General features: G+C 42.3%; 3 protein-coding genes across 8 annotated transcripts; 1 reads left to right on the plus strand and 2 right to left on the minus strand.

The window, feature by feature from the left end:
• Positions 1-1,130: 1,130 nt before the first annotated feature.
• LOC308333009 (uncharacterized protein) lies at positions 1,131-4,036 on the minus strand. Its single transcript, XM_080789176.1, has 2 exons — positions 3,783-4,036; positions 1,131-3,006 (listed from the first exon to the last, which is right to left on the minus strand). The coding sequence occupies exons 1-2, from the start codon at positions 3,958-3,960 to the stop codon at positions 1,481-1,483; spliced, it is 1,704 nt and encodes a 567-aa protein (XP_080645302.1). The 5' UTR covers positions 3,961-4,036; the 3' UTR covers positions 1,131-1,480.
• A 220-nt stretch (positions 4,037-4,256) lies between these two features.
• On the plus strand, positions 4,257-13,740 carry LOC308333008 (tectonic-3-like). Its single transcript, XM_080789175.1, has 14 exons — positions 4,257-5,061; positions 5,402-5,516; positions 5,591-5,688; positions 6,466-6,584; positions 7,175-7,283; positions 7,904-8,016; positions 8,421-8,459; positions 8,687-8,761; positions 10,683-10,802; positions 10,928-11,035; positions 11,710-11,813; positions 12,425-12,572; positions 12,971-13,105; positions 13,474-13,740. Exons 1-14 carry the CDS (start codon positions 4,719-4,721, stop codon positions 13,732-13,734), a joined length of 1,887 nt encoding a protein of 628 aa, XP_080645301.1. The 5' UTR covers positions 4,257-4,718; the 3' UTR covers positions 13,735-13,740.
• A 75-nt stretch (positions 13,741-13,815) lies between these two features.
• mto1 (mitochondrial tRNA translation optimization 1) lies at positions 13,816-22,117 on the minus strand (the record flags this gene model as incomplete). Of its 6 annotated transcripts, none has more annotated exons than XM_080789168.1 (13): positions 21,972-22,117; positions 20,405-20,598; positions 19,828-20,027; positions 19,225-19,342; positions 18,663-18,961; positions 17,555-17,667; positions 16,879-17,069; positions 16,191-16,321; positions 15,703-15,907; positions 15,396-15,567; positions 14,854-14,963; positions 14,416-14,573; positions 13,816-14,139 (listed from the first exon to the last, which is right to left on the minus strand). In XM_080789168.1, exons 2-13 carry the CDS (start codon positions 20,583-20,585, stop codon positions 13,972-13,974), a joined length of 2,046 nt encoding a protein of 681 aa, XP_080645294.1. In that variant the 5' UTR covers positions 20,586-20,598; positions 21,972-22,117. The 6 variants fall into 6 exon arrangements, with proteins under 6 accessions (XP_080645294.1, XP_080645295.1, XP_080645296.1 ...); XM_080789169.1 differs by having other exon boundaries at positions 20,405-20,595; positions 21,972-22,111; XM_080789170.1 differs by lacking the exon at positions 21,972-22,117 and adding an exon at positions 21,597-21,623.
• Between the last annotated feature and the right edge of the window lie 315 nt (positions 22,118-22,432).

The raw sequence follows: 22,432 nt of genomic DNA on the forward strand, positions 1-22,432 counted from the left end.
CTGTCGGGATCGGGAGTCGAGCCTGCGGCACACTGCCAGACTCGGGCTACCGGCCAAGGTGCCTGGACCGCTGAGCCACGGCCCAGGCCTTAATGTCTGCTTTTGATATGGCCCCTTTTGGTCATGTTTTATCGCCGGTGGGGATATATATTTTTTCCTTCATCTGGTCAGACTGAATTAAATAAATGCATTTCTTTTTGGGAAATGTAGACTGAAATATCTAAAATAGGAGATCACAAGCTTGTGATGTGATATAAGGAGGTATAATTTTTTCAAAAAAGTGTACAGTATTTGTTAAAATGTTTTTATGTGGGCATGCCCACCAGTTCATTAAGTATGCCTGATGGGTGGTGATCCACCTGAACTGAAGCCGCACCCACAGCTGTAGTTGTATGATAAAGGTGGAGGGGCTGATAGTGTGATGATGACACTATATTACTGTTAATTTCATTGGCCCGTTTGACTGTCAAGGGTTCAGCCTCCAGGAAGAAACCCTAAATACAAAGTTAATACACCACACCACAGCACAGCACATCATAACGTACTGTCACCTCAGACACAAGAAAAACTGGACAAATACAAAAATTGTGGCACTAACTGGGCTGCAGGTGGCTCGTTTCCGTTAACTCTTAACCACTTTCTGTAAGACCTAAATGTATTTTTGAATATATAAAAAACATTGCACAAGCTTTTTTTTATTGTGTTCTGCAAAGGTAGATTGAGTTCTCCAGAAGTTGGTTTGCAAGTCATATCAAAACAATGTGTTGTCTGTATTAGATTGTATATACAAGCTACTGGCACATTTCTTTCTTTAATTGTATTTTTTTTGTCTTATGTTGAACAAAATAGTCTTGGCTAGAGATGTGTCTGATACATTTCACAAGCCCCTAATGTGCGGTTAAATAATACTTCAATGTTATTGATCAGATCATGAGCATTATCTCCTGTTGTGGACCACAGGCTGCTTGTTGCGTTTTAACAACTTTGACTTAAGGAATGATAAACACTTCAATGTGTGAAATACTGTACACTTTAAATGAAATTGTTCAAATTGGGAGGAAGAAAAATAAAGAAAATGTCAGCTATACATAGTGTTACTATGACTATCAAAGGAAGCAGACAGACCAATATGTAGTTACTACTGAAATTATTTTTGTATTTAAGCAACTGAAGATGTAGGTGCATTACACAGAACTAAATACAATATGCTCATACCATGTACACTATAAGCAGGGGTGCACACTTATTTTGGGATAGTACTCAAATAAATGTACATACATAATGTGTACACAAACTTCTGTATATATTTTTTGGTGTAAAAACAACACTTGTGTGCCAAATCATGTGATATCGCTGACGTCCATGCTGGTCAAAACATTTTCAGCAGACCAAACAACTTGATTTCTATGAAGTTTCATGTGTTTCAAAGTCATTTTTCTGTGAGTAAACTTAACCAAAAATATAACATTTAGGCATGTGCTCATTTGCCTCTCATTTGATGTCTCAATAGAACTGGTTTCGGAGCCGGCTGACGATGATGCCTCTTAACGTGCTTTTTCCTGTTTTTTAAATACTCGAACCCATCCCCACAGACATGGCAATAATACTGGGGTCTTGGAGCGAGATGGTGTATGTTCTTCATGTGCCTGTTCATGCTTCGGCTATACTTGTACTCTTTCCCACAGACATGGCAATAATACTGGCCTTGATGTTGGGTTGAACTCATTACGTGATCTTCAGCCTGGGTATTCGGACTACATTTATCATCAATATTACTGGAACTGGACATCTCTTTCGGCTGGATCTCTGGATTATCCGTCATGTTTCCTGGACTGGACTTTGGTTCTTCTCTGTGTCTGTTCATGCTTCTGTCTCTCATCTGCTGGGCTGGGCTGCTTGGCACGCAATCTCCACCGCTGTTCTCCGTCAACAGGATGCGGTGGAGAGGTATGGACAGATTTTTGAAACATGGACTTGAGTTTGAACTCATTGTGTGGTCTTCAGTATCATCCTGGGTATTCTTACTACACTTATCAATATTACTGGAACTGGACACACACTCCTCTTCCTGCTGGATCTCTGGATTATCCGTCATGTTGGCTGCATCCTCTTCAGGACTGGACGTTGTTTCTACTTCTCTCATCTGATCTATCCATGTACAAGCCATGCTTCTGCGATGCTTGGACCCTTTCTGACAGTGGTTTTGATGTTTTCTCTTCATGTGCCTTTCCATGCTTCTGCAATGCTTGCAGAAGCAGAAGTCTTTCTCACAGACAAGGCGATTGTCTTCAGTATCATCCTGGGTATTCTTACTACCCTTGTCATCAATATTACTGGAACTGGACATCTCCTCATCCTCCTCTTCCTGTTGGATCTCTGGATTATCCATCATCACGTTGGCTACAGCCTGTCCTGGACTGGACTTTGGTTCTTCATATTCTCTCATTGGATCTACATCTATCTGGGAAAAACTACAGTGAGCCTCTTCTGACCCTCCTGGCTCCTCTGCCTCATGACAAACAGGCATGTTGTCAGCCAGGTTGTCTTCCCTGCCCGTTTGTTGGCACTCAGTGAGCTCTTCAGTATCATCCTGGGTATTCTTACTACCCTTGTCATCAATATTACTGGAACTGGACATCTCCTCATCCTCCTCTTCCTGTTTGATCTCCGGATTATCCATCATCACGTTGGCTACAGCCTGTCCTGGACTGGACTTTGGTTCTTCATATTCTCTCATCGGATCTACATCTATCTGGGAAAAACTACAGTGAGCCTCTTCTGACCCTCCTGGCTCCTCTGCCTCATGACAAACAGGCATGTTGTCTTCCCTGCCCATTTGTTTGCACTCAGTGAGCTCTTCAAACCGGATGCTTGCAATAGAAATAGGATACACTGTGTACTGGGAGTCACTGCTGTCAGACTCCTCTTTGACTTCATCTCTGTGAAGCTGTAGAGGGGGAATCTTCTCTTCACATACCGAGAGCTGGAACTCACAACGTTGTACATCTAGAAGAAAACGAGAGAAAATGTTGAAACAGCTTCTCAAGACAATGGCCCTTTAGGGGGAAAGTGCAAATAATGGAATATATAGTTAGAAACCATTTTCTAGGATTTAAACTATCGATTAATTATACAAATCAAGAAATAGAAATGGGTCATGAGTGGTTTAAGATCAACACATTTATTTTTTCATAATCGACTAAATTCATTAGCTAGCTTCATTAGCTGTTTTATACTTATACGTACAAATACATTTTGATCTACAAGCTGCATCACATTGCGTTGTTGGTCTTGATTATTCTAAAATCTTTTTAAATTAAAAGATTAAATCAATTAGTATGATTAACCATAAAGTAAGTCATCTGGGAGACACAAACACCGGCATAAACATACCTGAGCATTATACCCTGTGAGTGTTCAGTGTTATGTGAAACAGGAGACAACATTGAGTGTTGTGTACTGGCATGTAACCATTTGGAGCCAATATATAAAACATGGTGAGTGCTGTTTGTGTTGTGTGGAATATATAGGGAATGGCTGTGATATCGTATTCGTAGTAGCCTAACCTATATTGCATTATATTGCTCAGATTCTTCAACAAAGATGGCAAAAACATTCTGTACATTCTGTTCTGTACTTATAGGCCTACATACAATTGTATAGTACAAAACACTGAAGTCTTTAAACCAGAAACCTAACGCTAACCCTAAACCCTAGGTAAGTGGGGAACATAGGGATGACCCTGAATCTAAATGTTTGGGCTAGGGATGACCCCATAATACCTTTGAGTGGTGTTTGTTGTGGAACAGCTGCGGTCAATAGTTGGTGTTGACTGTCGATCTCCTCCTTTGCCAGGCGAAGTTCCTCTTCATATTTCTCTATTATCTCAATTATTTCTACCGCACCCGCGTTAACTCGCTCAGTGATAGCAGCAATAATGTGTTTAGCTCTTAGCAACATCGTAGCGTAACTATAGCGTTGCTTTACTTTTTTTCTCTCTCGAGTCTCGGCCCGTTAGGCCAGTGTCAAGGCAGCAAATATATAAGGTAGCAAATATAAGACTTCCGGTGGCCGAGCTGTTTCTTCAGAATCAAAACATCTCAGTCTTATTTCCATGCTCATCCTTGGTTTACGAACCTTATTCGAAATAGGTAGGCTAATAATAATATAAATAGGGCTATTTACTAATAATTGTACTTGCACTCATTTATAATTATGTACTCTCCCAATTCTCCAATATTTACGGTAACTCAGAACCATGGAAACGGATTGTGAGTGCTGCAGTAGCTTCCTTGGCAACGCGAATAGAAGCTTTTGCTCTCTTCTCAACAGCTAACAGGCTAACAACAGCTACAACTACAGCACATTTGCACAACATTACAATGATGTGAGCCATTTCTTAAATGAAACTATTTAAAATACCTGTTCGCTCTTTACCCTGGCTCAAGTGCATTACAACCATTTTGAACATGATATTGGCAAGAATGTTGGAGCTAACACGTTAGTTAGCTAGCATAACGTCCCCCCAGAGAGCTCCAGGCAAAGTCGTGCTGGGCCTGCCACAGGTGTCGAGACCAGATCAGAGCGGGCTGAGCCTCAGCGCAGTGAGCACTAGCTTGCCTTGGATCTAGACCACAGACCCCGCGAAAGCATCACAAAGCTTCAGTCTGATAATCAGGCTACCTCAGCAGCACTGCACATAGGCGCCTTTGGACGAGATGAATGCCTGCTGTTTGTGGTGTTCGGTGCTTCTTTTTATGGTCTTGTATGGACGTTTGGGTGGTGCGGGCACCGATTCTGAGTTGACTTCAGGATCTCCTACGACCACCGACAACAGCCTGGCAGATGGTGAAACGTCCAGCTCTACAACCTCCTTTCCATGGTGGGCTACAGAACAACAGGAGGTCTTTGAAGCCACCGGGACCACTGAGATGGTAACCCAAGAGGCTGATTCCACCGTGACCACAAGCACAAACCCGATTCCATCACATGTTCCCACTATGGTGCAGAATTCTACAGCTCCATCTACGGCCACTGCACAACCTGTGGTGATGACAGAGGGTAAAGCATGATAACATTTTGATGCACATACTCAGTAGTGGTTCTCAAAGTGTGGTCTGGGGACCCCAAGGGTTCATTGGTGGGTTCCAAATGAAGGCCATGCTTATCTCTGAGAGTGCACACATGGAACCAAATGTTTGTACACTCGTTATGGGGGCTCCATGGCCTATTAAATACATAGTAAACTGGGGGTCCTTAAAATTAAAAGCTTAGAAAGTCGTTGCTCTAGTATTGTTTAGATTTTTGTGCCAATGGCACTGTGCTCTGTTTAGGTTTTATGAAAAACTTTAGCTGTGCTACCCACTGACTAACACGGGCCATGTCCTGTATGTTCTTTTAGTGTGCCTCTGCGATTTGACCCCAGACTTCTGTGACATCGGTTGCTGTTGTGATGTAGAAGATTGCAATATTTCTGACTTGAGGTCTGTCTTCACTGGTTGTCCAGAGGAAGCCATGTAAGTACTAGCCTTTGGTGTGTTAAAATCCACCTTTTTAGCATGAAGCATTACAAATAACTATTGTGTTGCAGATCAGGAGTTTGCGTTGACAAGTGGCTGATGTTCAAAGCCAATGTGGATGACTCTCTCATTACTGTCACAGATTCCTTGTTCTGTGTTCGACCTGAAGGTAAGTCTTCTCTTCTTGCCCACAAACAAACTGACAAGGGTCAAGAGATAGTGCTGGCCCAAGGGTTTTAGGGGCCCGTAACAAAAAATATATATCGGTACCTGCAAGCACGATTTGACAATAGAGTATATATTTAGATTAATGAAAAGGTAGCACACATTACAAATTGTATACAATTATTAAAACATTAATCACACAGTATTACAATTCTAATAAGTATCAGTATCACACTATTAAAAACAAGTAAATCATATCTGGGATGAGCAAAACACGCTACATCATTGTTATGGTGGTGTTTACTGTTTATTAGATTAATGTATTGGCAAACAATATAATATATCATAGACAGTATTATCTTTGAGGGATGTGGCCCTGAACCAATTTCATGAACAAATGTTTATACAGAAAATCCAGTAGTTGAGAGTTGATGCTACCATTGTAGCATTATCAAATGGATTGAGATAACCTCAGTTTCAGTGATGCATTACACTCCCTGTGAGATGCTTAGTGGCATATTTCATTTTTTGCCGTCTTCGAAGCAAACCGCTTGACTCCATATTTAAACTTTTCTCTTTTTCGTAAATGAATGCCCGACTTCACCAGTATCACAGTGTACGCTTATATGCAAGCTCAAAATGTGGCACAAAGCAAGGTACAGTACAGTAAACACTACTGGTGGAAAGCCGTGATATAAAGCCTGATACTGACCACAATTTCAATGTCATGTCCCTATGTTGTCATATTGCCTTTTCTCCCAACTTGTATATGTTCCCACAGGAAATGTTACAGTACCACAGACTCTTCCTGCCCTATCTGAGTATCCAGCGATAGGGGACTCCTACCATTTCTCACCACCACCTATAACCACTGCTCTCCACACAAGACCTTTCTACAGGGTGAGAGAGGCAGTTAGAACTGTGATTGTCAACCTCTGGGCCCCAAATAAAAGCAGAATGATCAGGTGCTCACAGAGAAAAAATGGGTGGACCGCAAACTCTTTCGAGATTTTCAAATAATCTAGACCAGGATATATTTAAGCGACTTGGTAGCAGGTATGTCATGTTGTGTATGGTCCAAGCAGTAACACTGCCACCATGGAATGATGACACGTTTGTCCCAGCAGGATAAGGCCCGTGCAATAGGGCAAGTGGAAGCAGTTCTGTTACACAGAGTGGCATAATTATTTGGTGGCAGCCCTTGTACCATTTCCAAATTTAGGTTTGTAAATGTTCTGTGAGACTGGTGAAGTCAAGGACAGACCGTGGGAAGTGGCCATCCCATACCAACAAAAACGTATTGGGAGATTTTGGCAAATGCTTTGGGGGTGCTCCCTGATCCTTACAAGTTATACCTTGTTGTAAAGCTGACTAATCAACAATAACAATATAAAATACAATACCAATTGGTATTATTGAAGGGGAGAAATAAACGACCAAAGTTACATTTTAAGGAGTTCATATAATTATGATGCCATTTTATGTTTTAGGCTGATGATGTCATCCTAACTTATTTCACCAATTCCTCTGTGCGGGGTCTTCTTCGTCAGCCATCTCCAGGAGTGGCATCTTCATCCTGTGTCAACCGCAACCCTGCAAGTAGGCTTACAGCTTATCTTAAAATGATGATGTTCTTATAAACTAAAGCCTAATTTATACATGTTAAGTGTAAGTCAACCCCTGACTGACTTCTTGGCTCATTGACGTAAGTTGGAACGTCTCACACAGGCTGTGAGCCTCTAGGCTTATACCTCAAATTCCCAGTGGCTCATACCATTGCAAGCAATGGACACTGGATGCATGTCTGAGCCAAGTATAAATACGTCTGAGTAACTTCATTGACTAATGCATAAGCAACAAACTTTAACAACACACATTTTATTTTCAACTCGCGCACCAATTGGTTATTTTCAACACGCGCACTTTCAATGCGCGTGTAGCTATTAACACCTGCTACAAACGTTACAAAACAGCAGTGTCAATCATAATCATGTTATTGACGTACACTTAATGATGTCAACAAGCGTGTTGTACAACACTTTTAACAGCGACACGATGACAGCGTGCATGCCAACGCTTGCGGCTATTGTTTGTAGCTTTTGTAACTGCCATAGTGTGCAGTGAACGCATTATTACATTTGATATAGCAATATAAGGATTAAATACACTCATGATGCACTCTGCTTGTTGTTCCTCCCCCATCCCACTCATGCCTCCAGAGTTCCTGAGGACTGTGTCCCTGTCTTGTACCCGAGTGGTAACGCCACAGTCCTGTGTCTCAGACCCCAGCCTCGGTGCACAATCCTATTTCTCTGACCTAAACCTCATAAAGGTCAGTGTTTCCACTTGCTGCCATACTTGTCATTCTGCCTACAGTACAGGCTGCCATAGAATGCACATGCTGTCATGCATGCCATTCTGGTACTTCAAAGGCTCAGTGTGCTCAACTAAAGGAAACTTTGATCACTGTCGGATGTAGATTCCAAACAATACAGTACATCAAAAGAACAGCAGTAGTCACGAAAATAGTCTTTTAAAATGCATTCAATGTGCCGCAGCAGCACGGACATGTTTCGGAATTCTGGTCTTCAGGATTTATTTTGATACATGCAATTCTACATACGGTACATGCTGTCATGCAGGTTATTCTGCCTACAGTAGATGCTGTAATGCAAGCCAATTCAGTGCTGCACATGCAAAAGCACAAATGGTAACCAGTTCATGTTTTCTTTGCAGCTCCCAGTACCAGAGACACCAGAAGTAACAGATTTGCTGGTAAGAGAATCATTATTGCAGATTCTGAAAACATTTCATTGGCTTTTATTTCTTTGAATTCAACCAAGGATTCAGCCTTTGTCACCCTGCGTTAGTTGCAATATGGCTCTGCCCTGTAGTGCACTGAAAAAATTGAGTATATTTTATTCTGCTTAAATTAATATGGGTTTTTATTATGACATGCCATTGTGCATGCTAGCTGCACAAACTTGTTTGTTTCGTTTCAGATACAAGTTTCTCCACAGTATAAATGGCCTGCACCAAGACTACAAAATGATTCCTGTCTGAATGTGGTGTCAAAGGTTAGTACAAGGATTCAGATCATTCAGTGCAGTGGATACATTTGCATATGGCATATTTATTGCGACTGTAGGTCGCAGTTTACTATGAAAACCTGCATTTCATGTCAGTCAGTCATGCCTCATGTCAGTCCGTCAGTCACACCTCGTGACATGCTCCATATGGCCTTCTCCATATATGAAGATCACAACACTGACCTCATCAAACCGTGGATAGCCATGCTTGGAGAAGACTGGATCTTCACCTAGATCTGCATATATGGAGCTGGCCAGCAACTCTACATCTGGCCTCACTGACACTATGTTGATCTGACGTCATCAAACCATTAGATCTCCATATATGTAGCCGACCTGTTCTGACATTCCATATGTTCCCCACCCCGTCCTTCCTCTTCAATGTCTCCCTTTTGACTGATACTAACTCTAGACCGGCCTGTCCCAAAAAAGGTCCACATATGGGCATTCCCAGACCTGTTGTTTCAGGTCGCTTCTCGCCCTCGTCTTACTGGTTAACCTATGAACTGTATGTAATGAAGGATAAATCCTGATCATTTTGATTGCTTATTGAAAATATTGGCCTAGCTACAATTACAATTACAATTTCAATTTAGGCATTTAGCAGACGCTCTTAATCCAGAGCGACTTACATTAAGCAAGAACAAAAGCATGGGAATACATCACATAAAAGCATTTATCATGAAACATGCGTAAGCTAAGAAAGTAACAGTGGAATATCTATATAATGAAACTATACATATAAACTATACATATATACTACTATGCTATACATATGTACTACTACTATGGCGTGCTATGACTATATACAATGCAATTCTAGTGCTGTCTACATAACATGCTATAAGTCTGTTTCAAATGCTATCTAAGTCTACAGAAATGCTATCTAAGGGGGTATGGTAAGTGCTATGGGCCATGATGGAGTCTGAAAAGGTGGGTTTTCAGACTACGGCGGAAGATTGGGAGTGATGCTGCAGTTCTGACTGCAATGGGAAGTGCATTCCACAGTTTTGGAGCCAGAAGGGAGAAGAGTTTGGGACGTGTGGAGCGTTGTCCCGGCGTTTTTAGTGAGGGTACTTCCAGCTTCCCTGCGTTGGCTGATCTGAGTGCGCGGGAGGGTTTGTAGGGTTCAATCATACTTGCAAGATATGGGGGAGCCATACCTTTGGTTGCTTTGAATGCCAGCATCAGAGTTTTGTATTCTGTGCGGGCAGCGACCGGGAGCCAGTGGAGGGAGCGGAGCAGGGGGGAGACATGTGAGAATTAGCTTTGTTTGTCATAGCTTGTCAATTAAAGTCGCATTATTTGCATGAATGTACACATATCTCCAAACATCAGCTTGCATGAACTAATTTATCTTTAGAATGAATAGATATTAGTAATTATTTAATTTCGATAGTCATCATTTTGTCATAGAATAGGGTGCACTGCTGCCATCCAAAGACGGATCGCGTCTCAGATTCAGGTTGTCCATCACGTGGACAGAAAATGGACTTGGACATACAGTAGGCTCTGATCTTTCAGGACAATTGAAGAGCAAAAATAACCAAAACACTAAAAGACAAATTGTTGATGTGCCACAGTCTCAATTGGGCAAAAACAAGATCAGTGCATTTATTGACTGTCCACATAAACCAATGTAGATTTTTTTAGACTTTATGTTCGATCAGGAAGCTTGATGATGAGAGATCCTACCATACCCTGAAGGAGGCAACCTGCTTGCCGAAACGTTGGTTTATTAAAGTTTCTAGCATTGTGACTATGAGCTGTGCGTCCTCTTTTCTTTAGTCAACGTATTATCTCCTGTGGTCAGCACCTCACCACTACTGGTGTGCGCTCCTACCTTTCCATTTGTTCGATCAGGAAGCAGTTTAAACTTTTTAATAACCTTTCCTTCACATTTGTTCAGGTGCAGTTTGTTATACGATACACAGGGAGCGGTGAAATCACAAATGCAACAGTCAACATGGTCCTAGTAGATGTCGCTGTGAATCAAGTGCTGTCACAGACGCACACTGTGCAGTTCCAGGTAGTTATGTCACACCTGCACGTTCTCTGACCTTTCGGGATATATTCAAATCTGTGGCCTTAATATCAATATATTCAAAAATATTTTATATTTTGTGTTAAACCGATTTAATTTCTCTCCTGCAGTTAGCTACACCCCGCCTCGGTCCACCAAGACCAACCGTTGGGGTCGGTCCAGTTGGATTTAAAGTGGGGTCTCCTGTCATTGTTCGTGTTGGCGAAGCTATCCAGCCAGTATCCTTGCCTCAGACACCACATTTATATATTTGTTTATCAATGTGGAAACCTGCATGAAAAGATGGGAATTAACCTAGAATTTCCTAACCTGACTCTGCCAGATGGGGGCGGTATTGATTCACAAGTTCACAATGTGAAACCAATGTGATTGTGAAGCAAGCCTCTTCCAGCTGGTGGAGTCTGGTTAAGAATTTCCACCAGTCTGAAAACGTTAGCATGTTTTACACAGCATATGTTCCTTCAAGGTGGGTAAGGTTGCAGCATTTGTTTATGCTTCTATTATTTGGGTAATAAAGGAAGGGCATTAATGATGGGTCTTTGTTACTTTGTTACTAAGATGCCTTTGAACTAGAATTTAAAAAGTCCACTTCAATGTTAACTGAATTTTTGAGGGGCTCTGTTTGTTTTTAGTTCAATGTTTGTTTTAAAAACGCTATTGACATTGAAGGGAAGATTTACGTCATTATCTCTGTTTGTTTTATATCATCATTACATCACCTAATCAACATGAGTTAGACTTTAATATATTAGCGCCCCTCACTTTTTTGATCAAAACAAAACTTTATTCACGGCTCATAACTATTGCTGTAGTGCTGTAATGAAGGTGGCTTCTTATTCGACCGTCTATCACTGTCCACACTGAGTGTACTCGTTCCTTGACAGAGCATCAGCTTACTGTTCTTGGGATGTTACAGGGAGGAGAGTGCTCCCATGATCCCAGCACTCGAGTCCCCATCCTCTTCACGCACAACACTGTCACTGGCTGTACCTTCAGGTGAGGCAGCAGCATTGTCCAGCATTCCCTTTGTCAAGAGTCCTGTCGGTTTATTTCGGTTTGAAATGCATGTCATGGCCTGTTCTTATATGAGGTTTAAAGATGTTCTTTGCAGTCTGACTGATAGTCAAATTGATGATGAAATTGAAAATTAGAAAACATTCTAAAACTAGACTGAAAAATCAGGACAACTTTATACTTTTGCTATTCGAAAATATCATATCATATACATAACCAGTTCATAACACATTGCATCACAATGTGTTGTAGATCAGGTACAGGTATTTTAGAAAATGACGATAAATGTGGACAAACTTTAGCCTGAATTTTCCTCTCATTATTATTCTGAATCGCCAGAACACATTTTCTTAATGGGCGTGGATAGCGATTCAGGGCTGGAGCCAGGCTAGACAAACCTAATGGCACAAAATCTTCTCAAATGGTGGAGGTCTGTGGCCAAATGTCCTTCACGTGAAAATGGTTTAGAACCACTGGTTTAAGGAATGTTGTATAGTTTCGAGTAGGTCAAATGGTGTCGCTGCACCATTGTACATTTTGACTTTTTTCCCCCTCATTTCTATATTATGTCTTTCTCTTGTGTCCCATGTAAGTTCCCCGTCCAATAACTGTTCTGAGCTGCGTTCCCGGGTCTATGGCATTCTCCAGGGACAGGCCACTCCTGAGCTGATGGCCATGAACTCAGGAGCCCAGCCAGAATGGACACAAGTTATCAGTCAGCAGTGTACAGTCAGCTCGCAGGTAGTGTATGGCACAGCAGTAGTATTTTGAAATGCAAAATCTGAGATCCAAAATTGCACTACAATATCTCATGATTTATTTGATTAATGCAGTGCAAATTAATTGCACACTATTCTAATTGATAAGACCTGCTTTCCTGATAATGACTTATAACCATGTTTTACAGTATATAATTAGTAAAGGTCTATACATGTCTGTATATACTAATTATGGTTCTCAACATGGTATCTGGGGATGCCCAGGGGTCCTGGGGAGGTACCAGGGGCTCCCCAGAAGAGTGTATGAAATGCAACCAAATGGACCCGTTAGTACATTCTCAAAAAATAAAAACAACACAGATTAAAAAGGTTGAGAATCACTGTACAAATATTGCTTTTCTCACATGTTCCCTCTCTTAGGACACATGCGAGTCAGGCTGCCTCCTTCCTCGCTCCCTCTCTGTTCAAGTGCTGTGGGCTCGAATGGGTCTGCAGAACTTACCCCAGAATTATATTCTGGGGGCCAAATACCTTTTCCACTGTCATATGGTCAAGGTAGGCACCTGGCACACACATCTCCACTCCTGCTGAGTGAATGGTTTAGCTTAAATATGTACATGCTGCTTATATAATTATATATTATATTTGTTTAATGCTAGTCTCTTGAGACAGATTGTTGACTTACACAATTTCCAGTGCTGTTTTTCCCTTTTTACCGATGGGTTCCCAGATTGGTTTAATACAATGCTAATATACAATGGTGAATAGTTGAATTTGTCCGTTTGTTCTGAAGGATTATCTGAAGTGCCTATTTGGGTGAAATACCCTTTGATTATTCAAATATTCTCCAGTAGAATATGAAATGTATTTTGTTCTTTCATGCAAGTCCTAATATATTGATATCATTCAACCTTTATTTTCAGTGTTCCATTGCATCCCCTCTGGTTCTGACCACTGAGGTGAGGTTTGCTGATACTACGGTTTTACCAGAAGCCCCCAGGGGCGTACCTCAGCCTAATTGGAAGTTTCCCTTTGGTTTCTTCAGTAGCGGAGTGGCTGAGCTGGACGGCCACACCACTAGTAAGAGCAGTGACCTTAGCAAGGTCACATGGAGCACCATGTTGTTCACTGTAATGATGATGGGATTACTAGAATTATTCACTGTTCAGGTAGTTGGGCACTAGTGGAATTGTTTGTATACAGTATCCAGTTGTTTTAGTTTTGAGGACTTGTACATTCAGGAATGACTTCTCAAATGTTTGTTCATGAATGTGTTACTGCGCTTTAGTCAACATTTCAACATTTGTACAAAATGAAAATGTTACATATTTTCCTAAATATACCTTAACTTATTTTTTATACATTTTCTAGAATACAATCTTTTTTTTAAGGAACCACTGTTCATGTCATGTGTAATAATTTCACTGAGGTAATGACGCACTGCTTGCACACAGTGCCGGCTCCTCCTCTGTCTCCTTTTGTTCCTTCCTTGTTCTTCTGTGCATTTGTCTCTGGTTTGGCTGGACGTAACGGAGAAGATTCACAATGGCAGCAGGTGTTATCCCAGGTAGTCGGGTAGCGGCTCCAAGCTGAAAGACAAACCGTGGAATATGCCATAGTCAATGTATGCAAGAGCAATGGAATCTGAAACCCCAGCGTGATAATTGTCTGACATTTGGTGAAAATAGATTTACAAGCTTGCAACACATTGTGAGCTTGTAGACTAGTGTTTTCGCTATTTGGTGTACAGCAATGTGTTAAATGCAGACTGGACAGTTTTTTCGGAAAACATTTGTTAAAAATCTGATAAACGCAGCAGTGTGCCTTTAAAGGATTAAGTAGTTAAAATAAAAAAGTAAACTCACAGTGCTGGGTCGGGCCCTGTCCAGAATCTCACGGACCTCGTGAGACAGGGACACTTTCAGGGATAGGTAGTCCAAGTCTTGTGGGAGAGACATGCTCTCGTCTCTCTGAATTCTCTCAATTTCTCTCCTCTGCAGTTCACAGTGGGGTCTGTACACAGCTGAATGACACAGAACAAGAAGATGTGTATCATACTGTATGTTTTCAGAGCGCATGGTGGTGGAAGTATGCTTATACAAAAGGCAAGGATAGATTGTCAACTTATTGAGAAATCTGCAGGACAACGTCAATTTCCCCAACAACTGTGAGTGACAAACTATTTATTTTCCATCGTAGTGAAGAATTGGGGCTGGAAAATTACACTCATTTCCTACCATAGCAAAACTGCAGTGCCCATTCAATTGTCTCAAAATATGTGACTCTAAATTATATATCTTTACCCTCTATCTTGAGCCTTTGTGAGAATTCCACGTAAGGAGAAAGGCACTCTGGGAAGGTGTCAGCCAACATTTCAAAGGACACATCTTTGTACTGCAACAGATCTGAACCACTGAAAGAGAGAGAGAATCAATGGTACAATAATAGAGGGTATGCACATGCATAAAGTGTGTGGCAAAGTGAGTTTAACGCAATCGGATAAGACTTCTGTTTGGATGTATGGGCAAGGCCAGAAAGTCTTTATTTTATTATTTTATTCAGTAGGCGTTCTCGCATAACTTCCGGTTATGATGATGATGTTGTGAGCATACTCTATAGATGATGTATTATAGTCTGACTGACTGCTTGGAAAATTGCAGGTGGAATAGACTAATCTACAGTACCATCCAAATCCGGGAAGTACTAATAGCCTTTTTTATGGGGTATGCGCTCTAATCTTGGCGATCCACCAGCCTGCACCATCAGCATTTAGCTGGTGGCTGAGCTGTGGTTTACTTTCATGGGAACTGCAATACAGAGGCAATTTGAAATATTTGTCACTCACTTCATAATGCCGCTCTTGGTGTCACTGATACCGACGTTGCCTAGCTTCTCCTTCCAGCGGGGGGCAGACATAGCCAGTGACTGGAGGGCCACAAATGCGTCCTTGAGACCGTCCCTTACTCTCACAGCCTCCTGGTGGCGCCAGGAGGACACACATCCCACATCCTCAAACCCTGACAGAGGACAAAGAACACAGCTGTTGCCACGGCTTTCATGATGTAGTTGTAAATTGAGCATCAACATCACCCTTCCTGCGCAGTGCGCACACGCACGGTCAAAAGGGACATGTGAGTCGCGCTATGCTTTACCTTTTAGGGTGAGCCGGAGGTCGGCGTTATCTGGCCTCAGCGAGGTTCTAAACTCGGCCCGGCTGGTGAACATACGGTATGGTTCTGTAACTCCTCGACTCACCAGGTCGTCGATAAGAACCCCAATATAGCTCTCGGTTCGAGACAGTGTGACCGGGGGAAGACAGAGGGCAGAACGGCCAGCGTTCACTCCTGCCCACAAGCCCTGGATGGAAAGGACAAAAGGGGTTATTTTTTGGAATGAAAGAATCCACTGGTTCTCAAAGTGGGGTTTAGGGAGCCCCAGAGGGTCCCCAGCGAAATTAGGAACGGTTTAAGGCAAGCACTTCAGCCCTATTTTATCTGAAAATAGTTGATCCACAATCTCACAATGCGTTGTATATCAGTTATTTCTGAAAATTATTGAAGATCTTTGACCCTGGCAAACTATTTTCAAGTGCGGGTCTGTTGGCAAGTACATGCCTTCCCTGAGAGAAATTAAAACGGACCTGTGCTGCAGCCTCCTCATATCCTGTGGTTCCATTGATCTGTCCAGCTAGGAAGAGACCCTGGGTTCTTTTCACCTGCAGTGCAGGGGTCAGCTGGGTTGGGCACACAAAGTCATACTGCACTCCATAACCTGGACAACAAAAACAAAAGGAATAGGGTTGATCACATGTAAAGGCTATCGAGTGCCTGTGTGGTCCACAGGTGGGTTATTTGACTAGAAGATATTTGACTTGAGCCGGTATATATCACTGAGATAGGGTTAACAGACTGTTTCGTTTTTTATCTATGTTCATTAATAACTACCGTAATTAATCCAGTTTAAAGCTGCAATCCAGGACTTGAATAAGATATGTAAAGTAAGTAAGTAAGCCTTCTGAGCCATGTGGTATGACCCGGCCGGGGAATCGAAACCCAACCTCATAAATCTCAGGGCGGCGCTCTTAACCACAAGCACCAAGGCAAATGTAAATAGTTTGGACATAATTGGCAATTACCACTGTCAGGAGAGGGAAACAGACAATACATATAAAACTTAGATTACAGATCACAGTATACCTCCACTATATCGATTGTGGTGACAACTGAATTTCCCTCATAATCATAACAAACAGTCTACCTAGTACCTATTCAACTTATAGATTGTAGCTTTCATTTTTTTATGAATACATTATTGTTCAGGTAGCGTACCAGGTGTATGGATTTCGGCCCTGTGCAGAGGTGGGATCTCTCTGATGAGGCGTAGCTGTATGTCAGGCGGCATGGTCATAGACAGACCCTGAGGATATATAAGGTCAGAGTTCAAGCCCTCTGGCTCCAGCCACACCTGGTGCCGTCGCCCAGGAAACCGCATCACCCGTGACTCGATGGAGGGACAGTACCTGAAGACCCAGATCAATCATTTTACTGAATACACTGCAATTTAACCACTTAACCCATTAACACTTGGAATGCATCTGTGTCACCGTAGCTTTGAACCACTTTAACCATTATTTTAAACTTTAGCTATTAGGCAACAAAGTATTATGCACACCTATATGCTCTGAGACGGGTGTGTAGGTAGGCAGGGCTCAATGTAAAATGCACACAAAGTGCACAAAGACCCGCACACCGTCTGCACTTGCAATACAAACTTTTTTTAGGCAACGTTTCGGTCAAAGACCTTCAGGCATCAGGCAACTTTAGCTATTGAGAAATAGCAGATCTATGAGCTTGTAGATCTGCTATTTTTGAAAAATCGTGAAAACGTGTGCAAATCTTTGAATATGTTCTTTCCCAGCGAACGTTTCCGGCTTCTGTAAGGACCCTGGAACAAATTATTTTGAGATGGAGGTCGGTGTGTGTATGTATGTGTGTGCATACATACCGGGGGCCCTTGGCATCTTCCTTTATGTGACAGTTGAGATGCAGACTCTCTGTCACTACTTTCTCCACTCCTGGGGTGGTGTAGGTCAGATAGCAGGGAAGTTGCTCTTCGGGCTGCACAGGAGTTTAAGCATAGAATATAGCATTCATAATTTGCAATAAAGTAACAGCAACAAAAAAATATTTATAGCATAAATCAGAGGCGTATCTACAATAAGGCGAGGGCAGGCGTCCGCCTGTCCAAATCCATTTCTGGCCTGGCCAAAATCCATACAATGAGAAAAACAAGACCTGAGAACTATTAAAATGGGACAGCTGATTGGCCGTTGCAGTAGAGCGCGACCCTCAATCACCTATTGGAATGTAAATGCATGCCTTTCAGCCTTTGTATCCCACTCGTCTGGCAGGTATATCTCTTTGAAAACCTTTTAGTGCTACGATTGTGCGCGGGGAGACGACGATTAACATATCTTGCCTGGCCAAAACGTAATTCCTGGATACGCCACTGGCATAAATATTATAAAATGTAAAGGACCACTTCACCAATTCACCTTTCTTCATATAATAGGTCCTCACTAATAATCATGATAAAATGGCACATTTTTTCCCAACTCAGTCTGTCTCATAGGAGGGCTGTAGGGAGTTGAGAAACCCGTCCACCAGTGACAGAAACGTCTGGCTTTCTTGTTCTGAAAAGTTGCAATGCGAAAATGGAAGCCATCGTTCCCACGATAATAGAAATTTAAACATTTTTGTAAAACAAATCTTGTTTTAAAAAATTCTGCCTAACGATGATGTCACTGGTGGACGGGTTTCTGAACTGCCCACAGCCCTCCTATGAGACACAGACTGAGTAGCCATTTTATCATGATTATTAGTGAGGAGGAGGACCCGTTATATGAAGATGGGTTTAAAAGTGGTGAAGTGGTCCGTTAAGTCATAGCTTTACAATGCAATATTTGTACAGACTGGAAACCGCTTATAACATGTTTTCTCCTAAATTGATCATTACTGTTTTGAGGAATCATTTGGGGTGTTTTCAGACCATACTCCGACCACTTCCAGAGAACGAGTATCAACTTCAGAGGCAGTGTTTTGCATTATCTCACCTTGCAGCGTGTGTGAGAGTTCATGAAGCTGAACGGGGTGGGCTGCTTGTCAGGGGCTTGAACCTGGGCCAGGGAGAAGTCTACAGAGTCCTTCACAATCCTTGGGGGTGTACCGGTCCGTAGCCTGCCCACCTTCAGCGCCAACTTCTCCCGCAGCGTGTGGGATAGCCCGGCGCCCGATGGGAGGTCTCCAATTCTCCCCCCCGGCGATGTGGTTTGACCCATGAATAGGGAGCCAGACAGGAATGTGCCAGTGGTAAGTACCACTGAGCTGGCTAAGATGGGGTGGCTTCTGTCCACTGAGGAGGACAGATAAAATACCTGTCAATTCCTGAGTGTTAAGTTAAGTCATGCTCGTAGGCGATCGAGAACATGCAATGAACCGGAAACAATGCTAGTCAAAGAAAAAGCCGCGTGGGTTATGCGGTTTAACCTCAAATGAGAAGCAATTTAAAAAATAAACTCCACATACATAACATAAAAACTGAACTGAATGACATTAGTTAAAAACTGATTGGACAACATTGAAGTTATGATGTATGTTGTGTGTTGAGCTCCTTACCTAGACGTATCCCAATAACTCTGTGATGCCCGGCCTCATCTGGATTTGGTTCAGTTGTCAGCAACTCCTCTACCGAACCCTCCACAACCGTCAGCCTGGGGGTGGACAGAAGCTCCGACTGAGAGAAGAGAGAGATCATTCAATGGAGACAGAGGAAAAGCTATACAGGAGAAGCCAATCTTAATTTAATAGTTGATGTGTGCTTTCGTGCCATGTCTGTGCTTGTGGTACCTGGACAGTGGCGGAAGGTTCTTATAACGGCAGTGGGTTCATGCAGCCACGCCCCCCCCCCCCCCCCCCCCCCAGCGGTGGAAAAAAAACGAGTTTTCAGCATGATCAATGATAAACAGTAAAGCAGTCGCTTTGTGGCGGTCGCTTATTGACGTAGGCCTACCATTTAAAGTAAGAGGAAAGTGTTTCTCCTTACAGCTATAACATTAAAACCCCCCGTAAAGGTATGTGACTACGTGCATGACAACATGACCACTGGGGAAGGGAAATTTCAGTGGACAGTGGGTGCATATACTGCATATTGATATATTTTGCCAAAATGCCAGTGGGTTCATTTGCGCCTCTGAACCCACGGAGTTGACGCCACTGTACCTGGATGAAGTGGCGGTATTGCTCGCGGTCCAGCTGAGCGCGTGGGCCCCACACAGCGGGACCTTTACTGCGATTCAGGATGGAGAAATGGATCCCTGCCCAGTCTCCCGCTCGTCCACACAGACCATCCAATGCATCCACCTCTTTGACCAAATGACCCTTCCCTACGCCTCCCAGAGAGGGGTTACAGGACAGGGCACCTGGGGGAGAGGGGCCAGAAAAATACAAATAGAAATGTATTTTTTTTTTATAAACGGCAATCAATTGGTCTGGTTAACCACTTCAACCCTATTTTAACTATTTTAACCACTCCCTCTTCCAGGGGAGAGTGGTTAACCAGGCTATAATATTAAACGGTACACGCAAAAATAATGAAAATAGCTAAAATTGTAGTTCACAATCAAACAATACTGTTTTTCTTTTACTTTTCAACTATAATGACATGCTCAAAACAGGGATTGAGAATTAAATGATTATTATATTAAATTATCTATTCTTTATTTATAAATCGATAAAACGAATTATTTCAACTAACTTTTTCACCCCTAAAACACATACCAAAAGCCCCTTCTCTCACCAATGGTCTGTATTTTCTGGGTGATGAGGAGGGTCTCTGCACCCACTCTGGCAGCTGCCGCTGCTGCCTCTGTACCGGCGTGGCCCCCACCCACCACAATGACATCATACTTCTGACTGGCAAGATGACTGGCAGCCTGGGCCAAGACCCTCTGCAACGGGGGCAGTTTCTGTGTCAACATGAGCCGTGCACTGCTGTCAAAATGATCAGAATGCCAACACTGATTAGTTAGCTCTGCAAGCAGCAGCACAAAATGACTGTTTAGGACGGTAGTGAAGCATCTAGTTGTGTAATAGATGCACAATGACTGCAGAATAATACTCATTGCGTGTTTAGAACTGACAGAGTTGCCAGTTATAAACCACTCGTCTACTCTATATCCATATATGGAGTTCTACACTGGCATGATGTCAGCACATAATTCTCCATATCTGGAGCTCTTAGATCAGCCTAGTCCGAATATGGAGTTTGTGATGTCAGACTTACATGTAGTATAGTTAACTAACCTATGTAAGCCTGTCACTATATTCAGTGGTGAGCTATAAAATACCCATATGCCATTAAAGTGAGTGAAAGCCTTCGTTACAATTAAGTCTTTACTACAGGGACGGATTAACCCCCCACGTGGGCCCCTGGGCCGGTAATATTTGCAGGGCCCCCATAGCGTGCGTGCATGTTTTTTCAATCGCAATCTAAATACTCTTGGATTACTTCAAAATCAAACATATTGCACAGTGGACGCAGATCACTCCTCTTTTCTGCAGCCTAACTATAATATTATAGCTTAAAATGGCCTATCTATGATATAGGTCTGCAATTTTTGCTGAATGTTTGTCCTAGAATTGGGACGTTGAAGTGGTTACAATTTAGGTCAGTTTGTCAATAGGACTTATTCAAGGTCAATGTGTGTAGACTGCACATGTAGGGATATTGATACCTGGTCCACTCTTGCAGTGTAGGCTACTGAGTTAAGATAACATGTAGTGGAAGACTTTTAAATGCAGTCAATAAATAATGACAGGCAGACAACCAGTTCAAGAGTATGTGACTTGTGAGCAATTCACAAACAAGTTACACATCAACTGCAGTATGGAGTGAGCCTAGAAAGACCTATACTACTAGTGCAAGTACAGAGATTGAGAAATTACTATAAACTCAGAAGCTTTGTATTGGAGCAGATCCTTGTTCTAACCTTGATGTCTCTGTTGTCTGTCTTGAACTTTTGTGAAACCACCGGCCTTTCAAGCCAGACAGACTGGGTCAATTGACTGACAATGAATGAAGGGATTATGTTAAATACCTGTCTTTTGTATAGGGACCTAGCGACTGCCAGACTAGACCCCTAGACATGTGTGCGTGCGTGCGTGTGTGTGTGTGTTAATTAAACATTCTTCAAGTAATGAATCAGTGCTGATTACAGACAAATCTATTATGACGCCTGGTTTACACAGAGCTAGCTGACACAGGTTGATATTCTGGCTCACAAATCACAATCATGTGTATATACAAGTCTGTATACTTTGGTAATAGTATTAGTGACGCTTAGCAAATTATTTAAAATAAATACCGGGGTCCGGTAATGTCTCTGCCCAAGTCCCACGTCGTTGGTTAAAAGAACCAGATTTTTCGCCGCATTGAATAAGACCCTCACTCTGAAAAATCCGATAGTTCTATGGAAGAATCACATAACAAGACGCTATAAGGAGGCCGCCATCTTTGTCAGCAGTATAATCCCGTAATAACTCGTTTACACGCGCACCGACATAGTTCACACACAGTCAGTCAGTCACCCCGTAACCTCGCCTCACCAGGCTTTCCAGTCACCCCGCACTGGCCCGCAGGCTTGGAGTAGGGACCACTGGCTTGCTTGACCAACAACATATTTTCTTACAATAATGTGGAATTGATCCAATGCAAAAATAATAATACAATAAATATGCTCTAATATAAAACGTCCAACCTCAAACGGGGAATTAAAAACATGAAGGTTTTTAAATTATTCGTTGTTAATGAAAGCCATTGACTGGT

Source organism: Protomyctophum bolini, assembly GCF_963924005.1.
Source record: "Protomyctophum bolini genome assembly, chromosome: 18".
NCBI lineage: Eukaryota > Metazoa > Chordata > Actinopteri > Myctophiformes > Myctophidae > Protomyctophum > Protomyctophum bolini.